This window comes from Elaeis guineensis, chromosome 3, assembly GCF_000442705.2.
Source record: "Elaeis guineensis isolate ETL-2024a chromosome 3, EG11, whole genome shotgun sequence".
NCBI lineage: Eukaryota > Viridiplantae > Streptophyta > Magnoliopsida > Arecales > Arecaceae > Elaeis > Elaeis guineensis.
Genome location: NC_025995.2, coordinates 16701750 through 16708774, shown reverse-complemented (window position 1 = coordinate 16708774; position 7025 = coordinate 16701750). Strand labels below are relative to the sequence as shown.

Here is a 7025-nt window from a genome sequence, read left to right as displayed (position 1 = left end):
TAAATGTAGCAAAGGTGTAGATAGTAGGTACTGCATCTGTATCCTTCGTCGAATGCTTTCTTAGATATCTTCCTTTGGTAATGGATTGCCCAAATAAGTAACGAAAAGTTAGTACTTTCAAATGATACTAATAACCTTTGAGATAATCCATATATGAAGCCTTGCTATATATAAGAAACTTTGTTTTCATTGACTTGCCGATTTAAGCTCCATCTATGGAGATATGAAATGTATAGAGCTCATTTATTATTGGGAAATATGTGAATACCAATACAAAATGACTTATGATAATAAAGCCAAGAACCTTCAGAGCGGAGAACTATATTGAATTATTCCCTTCACATAAAATGCATAATTTGTGATTGAAACATTAGTTACTTTAGTAAACAAGTAAAGCGGATCATCTTCAAGTATGAAATAATTCGAGAAACTAGCCTGATTTTCATTCCAAAAACTGAAAAATAGCAGCTAAGTTTGGTAGCCATTATTAAATAATTTAAGCTATCAGGGAAGCCAGGATATAATTCACATGACCATTCTAGTCCATTGCAAGCCTTGTTATATCCAATTGTCAGATTAAACAATCCTGTGCTCTCTGCTGGTCAATTTAAGATCCATTAATCATATTTTGGATTTTAAAGGATGCTCCTACAAATTTAGACATAATTTTAGGGATGATTTTTTATGAGACAAATCTTAGTAATATTATGTCACATGACAGGACAAACTTTAGTAAAAGTGGCTGAATAATCCTCTTTAAGAGTAAGAGCTATTGGAGAGCAAAGCATGAGAAGAGTGATTGGTGACAATAGCATCACAAATATTACTGCAAATACCGATCCAGCAAAAAGTGATGAAGATACTTGAAACTCCATGAGGATAAGTAGCACCGCTGCTACAAAGTTAAAACGAAGTCTTTGACTTGCACTTTCAACTGGGTCTAGAAATAAACATTTTGTCATCATGATTAAAACCACAATAGAAAGTGATTAAAGTAGAGAAATGTCCATCTGAGAAGAACAAATCAAAATTAGAGAATACATGTTTGTCAGCATGATTATTGTTGAACCAATCATAACCATCTGAATCATAATTAATTTGGTGATTGGGTCTTCTATTTCATTGGACCTTGAGCGAAGTGTGATAAAGCATCGAATTCCTTAATTTCTTCTTCTTTTTTCCATCATAGTTGAGGATTTTTTGCACCTATAGACATCCAAGAAAAGAAAATGATTGAGCTGGTATTTATCCAAGTTAAGTTTTTGCCTATAAGATTCAGTTATTGGGATCAAATGCAACTATCTTCTCAATAAAAGTCTTCAGCTTGATGAGTTTCTTGAAACAATTTTCTATGCCAAAATGTTGAGCTCCTTTCAGCTTGATTCAGCCAGCTAATAACTTGTCCTAGATAACAAGTTCCTTCCAGGCTTCTTTAATAATATCCTGAAACTCATATTGTTCATCCTCAGTTTTTGTTTTAGGTTGGACCAAGGTTTGTAGTTCATGAAAGCTCACTTCCCATCTCAATGGCTTTCCCAGTACATAAATCCCTGTGAGAGAACTTAAGCAAGGTGAACCACTTTACTATTTATGATCGTGCTTGCTTTGTGCATTCTCAGCAAAAAATCTATATGAGGCTAGAAATGCAGAGCTCATTTTTGGTCTCAATGCTAACTCATTGATACCGGGGTTACATAATTTGCAATTAGCTGATATTATTCTGCTGCGCAAAGCTGGTCTAAGGCAACTAGGGAACCTAAAGCTAATCTCTCTCTCTCTCTCTCTCTCTCTTCTCTAGCACATAATTTGTTTCTCGATGTGATGGATCTTACTCATGGACTGCTCTTAGACCTTATCCAATCCTCCTTGTATGGGCTAAAGTGGTCCATATTAAGTCTAGCGATCTCCTTGATCAATACCATGGCAAATTTTGGTAGAGGTTTGGATGGTTAGTTTGATTGATTGTACGTGGAGTATATATACAAGATAGAAATCTAGATCCTTAGATTGAAGGGATTTGAGTAACAAGTCAGCTCCACTAGTAAGAAAGGAAAACCTTCACTTGGTGAAGAATCTGAATTTAAACAAGGCCAGCTTTGTAAATATGCTAGTCCAGCTTGATTATCCTAAAAGCTACCAATACTAGTTGTTATCATTGTTCTTTGGTTCCCTTTGAGGCCCTTCTCAACTTTTTTCATTCCCTTTATTGTCTAAATTTGAAATGAGTTCTACCTCGTCTCTCTCTTGTCAGTCAAAAGATGGCATTCCATGTAACTGGTCCTCAGGGCATGATCTAAGGAAGATTTGTTGTAGATGAAGAAACATAAAAGTACTCTAGATGTATTGAGAAACTTTTCTATTGGTCCACATAGTTGAGTTGCATTAAACATATCCAGATGACTATGGAGCAAGGATCAAAGGTATCTACTGTTCTGGCCATAGCAAAATGGCTAATGTCATGGCCTTTAAGCAATTACATTTTTAAGCAATCACGTTATTAATATACCCAGTAATAAGTCCTTGGTCAATGATTAAGCCCCCTAAGACTGCTTATATCCTCCCAAAGGACCAGCCGTTTTAGCTTGATGCTTAGGTTAAACAAACTTCTCAAGTTTCCCAAAGAAATTAATTCTTTTTTCATATTTAAACCTGAAACAACACTACTGAAAGACGTTCAAGATATCAGAAACTGTCGGTGAACATGGAATTGGGTCACCTTTTAGTCCTTGAGACCTCATTGCAAAACTCTACAAATCTCCCAGAGCAACCTTTTTGTTTGGAGAAGATCGACTAGTCTCAATATATATATTGAAATTGATCAGATTTTGGAAGTGCATGGCTAATTACTTTATCATGCTCTGAAACGTACTAACAAGGTTGGTGCATTGAAGGCTACTAGCTACGCAATAAGCTTATTGATATTAAGGAGACGTGCACAAGAAGTGGTTAAACCAAGAGATTGATTCAAAAGAATGAGTTAAGTCTCACAAGAAATGGGCAAATCAGTTTCCAAATGCATCCTTTTTCTGGAATAAATGGTTTTGTTTATTGAGAAAAGACTTGGTGAAGCCTGATCGTTTTTTATTCAGAAAATGAAAGAAGTACGAGAAGGGAAGAAAAAATCATGTTAATTTCTTTTTGACTGAATGACCCAAGAGCAAGTTGTGGCAAGAGAATACAAGCCTTAATTTAGTTCATTTCTTCTGAATAAAAATCTACCAGTCCAATAGGAAGATATGTCCTCTGATAAATATGAGATACAAAGCCTCCTCAAGGATCTTCTGAGTGACAGACGCAAGTGTGAAGCAGGCCACTTATCTTTTATGCTTCACTACTAGAAATAAGTGAAAATTTTTATCTCGTCTCTTAAAGGCATTAACCAAATCAGCTTTATCAATGGGAGAGAGTACCCCCAATGGTATGGAAACTTATGTTGTTAAAAGGATCCCTGTTGACTCCATCTCCCAGTCAGATATTATATCACTTTGTTGTTCTTGTTGTTGTTGAGATTCATGTGTGGCAGCAATTTGATTCAATTGAGAATCCTGATTTCCTTCCCTTCTCGATAGACTTATGATATATGGCCAATCTTGCAACAACGAGCAGACATCAATTTTGATCCTTGTGAGAAAAATTAGAATTTGAAATCAAAACTTCTTAATCAGATAATAGGTTGATGGAACAATTAATGCATTGGTTCCCAGTAGGAAGCAGGCATCGACTTAAGGATTCTTGATTGAGAACCTTTAATAGCCATTATAGTCTCATCTGATTGAGAGAATCGTCCTCCCACATAAAAGACCCAAAAAAAAAAAAAAAAAAAAGGGCATAGAATGGTCCACTTAGTGTAATAACTAAAATACAATGATTATAGCTAAAAGCAAATGGATCGAACCTAAAGAACACTAGCTGAAATGGAAATATAGGAACATGCGTGTTTTACCAGCTTTATAGGTTCGGAACCTCAAAATCAAAACTATGTAGTTAACCCCAACATCATATGAAATAGTGAACAATATTGTATAAGTCTTCGACACATTAGAGTTAAATTTTTAGATGTAATTCATATCTTTGATATATTTCATTTAGATTACATTAGATATTCTCAAATTTTTGGAAATGGCTTAACATACCACATAGACATCATGGTTCTTTGTTGAAGCTAGGAGGCGTGTCCCTTATAGTAAATCAGTAGGTTTGAGCTATAGGCACTCTTGATAATGAACGCTGACGAGCATATCCACATTTTTCATCATGATATTTTTTTATATGTTGAGAATAAGATTTCATCATTCTTGCACTAAAAGGAAAAAACTAAAGATGACTAGCTGTAAATCATAATAATTATAGAGTTTCCGGTTCATATAGAAAGGGACATAGGAGTAGCCACCATTGCTTGATTATCTTCATGTGCAAAGCAATTTTCAGACTTTATAATAATTGAACAATTTCACCCTCACCTATATGTTCTAGAAGTCCATTCCTTCTCCAATCTGTCCATGAATTTGCTAACACCATAGAAATCATTCACATAATTATGTACTGGAGATGATCTTTGGATGTTAGGCCTGCCAAAACATCTTATTGCTTGTTTCAGTTGTATGGCTTTTGAGCCATCATATCTCACTCATTCCTTACTAGATTTGCATGATTCCAAGTTCTTTGGATCTCTCTGCTTGACTACTATCATCTCCAATTGCAAATTTTCATCAAACTGCCCGATCTTCTCCTCGAGAGCCTAAAGACCTTGCAAAACTCACACAAAACCATGTACATGACCAATGTAGATTTGAGGCTTAAATTCTCTCGAACCACTGCACCAAATTGAATAATATCACATTCACTTGAAAGTTAAGCTCCAGTGCTTTCAAATGGTCTAAGTTTCACTTAAATCCATAGATGTCAGTTCAAGTTATTCCCAGAAAACGAGAGAGGGAAAGCACACCCAATCCCACCCAATTCCCCTGCCTCCACCATGTTCTGATATCATTTCCACGCACTCAACTCCCCTCAGTCGTCGATGACCAAATAATCCAACGGTCCAAATTTAAAATTAAGAGGGTGAGGATCCGAGTGGAGAGAGCTCGGACCAATCAGCTCTCACGTCTTGTCTACCGTTTCCCCCGTCGGTCCCTATTTAAATCGCCGGCTCCTACCATCCGCTTCCACCTCACCCCATCATTTTGATATCCCTTGTGCCAGCTGAAACCCCAAGACTAGTCCCGTTTGTTCTCGATCTTTAAGCCATGTCGGGAGAAGAGACCACGCCGGCGGTGGAGGAGCAGGTCCAGGATCCGGCGCCGGTGGAGCCGGCGGAGCCCGTGGTGGAGGATACCGCGGCCAAGCCGAAGAAAGTGAAGGAGGCCAAGGCCAAAAAGCCCTCCGCTCCTCGGAAGCCCCGATCTCCTCCTGCCCATCCCCCGTACATCGAGGTGAGACCTGGCCCATTTCGATCCCTAATTCCCCTTTTTCTATCGATTTCGATGGATCTGATCGCTTGACTGTGCTTTGAAACCCTAGATGATTGGAGAGGCGATCACGTCGTTGAAGGAGAGGACTGGATCGAGCCAGTACGCGATCGCCAAGTTTATTGAAGACAAGCACAAGGCTCGCTTGCCTCCTAACTTCCGCAAGCTTCTCCTCGTCCAGCTCAAGAAGCTCACGGCCGGTGGCAAGCTGAACAAGATCAAAAACTCCTACAAGCTCCCACCCTCTCGCCTCCGAGCTCCGGCTAAGCCTGCCTCCGCCTCCGCTGCGGTGAAGTCCAAACCAAAGCCCAAGCCGAAGCCCACCGTGGCCACCAAGCCGAAGCCTAAGCTCAAGCCCAAGCCCAAGCCCAAGCCTGCCGCCAAGCTGAAGCGAAGCCGAAGCCGAAGCCGGCAGCGGCCAAGCGCAAGGCTCCGGTGAAGCCGAAGCCTGCAGCGAAGGTGGCCAAGCCGAAGGCGAAGAGCCGGCCTGCGAAGTCGGCGAAGACCTCCGCCAAGGACGCGCCCGGGAAGAAGGCGGTTTCTCCGGCGAAGCCCAAGGCCGTCCCGAAGAAGGTCGCGCCGAAGAAGGTGAAAGCCGGGAAGGTGTCCGCGAAGCCTTCGGTGAGGAAGGCCCCTGCGAGGAAGGCCAAGAAGTAGACGTTGAGGGGCATTTGTTTGTAAATTTAATGGTGTTGTAGGGGTAGTTAGGTACCTGCACACCTCTCTTTTATCTCTCTTAAGAGTAAAAAAAATTTGTATACCGCTTCCGTTTATCTCATGGTTTTGTTTTGGGCAAGAAAACTGTGTGGCACGTGGCGTGGAGATCACGCCGTCGCTTGAGGGACGTAGAAAATTCCTGGCGTAGGTTAGCATTTCCACGTGCTTTCTCGTCAACGTGCGCCTAAGTTGGAGGTTTGATCTGGCGAAATACGTCGTTTTAGTCGGGCGTTGGTTTTTCTTGGCTGATCTCTGTTACGCCCTTGTGCAAAATTATGTAGGGTTTGGCTGGGCTGCTTGAGACGGTATTTTTGGTTTTTTACTGCTTCTATTCTAATCTTTTGCCGTTTGGTTGGATGTGAACGGGTGGGGATCTGTCAATTGGTACTGGGTTTTGGCCGGACGGGGTTGGTGCCGTAAATATCTCAGATCTTCAGATCATTTTTCAACTGATCTCAACTTCATTTTTTAAATTGAACCAGATGGTAGTTCTTGGAAGCAGATGGTTATTTTTTAAAAAGGTTTTTTTTCAAAATGGTCTTGAGCCTCGAAGGAGGCGGCGGTTGTAGCGGTGATGGTGGGGGTACTTCAGTTTTGATGGAAGGGAGGTTTGAAAGAGGATGGAAGTGGATGGAGATGGGAGGCTTAGGAAGAGGTGGATGATCAAAAGAAAGAGAGTAAGGGTGATGACCCATCTATTTTTCGGTGACCCTTTCTCTATAACATCCATCCTCTTCCGTCTCTGTTATTATTCTCTCGACTCTTCTTTCCCCTCTTATTATTATTATTTTTTTTCACCCTCCCCACCTTCGCTTCTCTCTCTCTCCATCTTCACCTCCA

General features: G+C 40.4%; 1 protein-coding gene across 1 annotated transcript; it reads left to right on the top strand.

The window, feature by feature from the left end:
• The first annotated feature begins 5152 nt into the window (after window positions 1-5152).
• Window positions 5153-6241, top strand: LOC105033083 (uncharacterized). The gene is given in 3 exon segments (XM_010907737.3): window positions 5153-5432; window positions 5521-5848; window positions 5851-6241. Coding segments are annotated over 3 exon segments (789 nt in total). The 5' UTR covers window positions 5153-5246; the 3' UTR covers window positions 6126-6241.
• The last annotated feature ends 784 nt before the right edge of the window (window positions 6242-7025 follow it).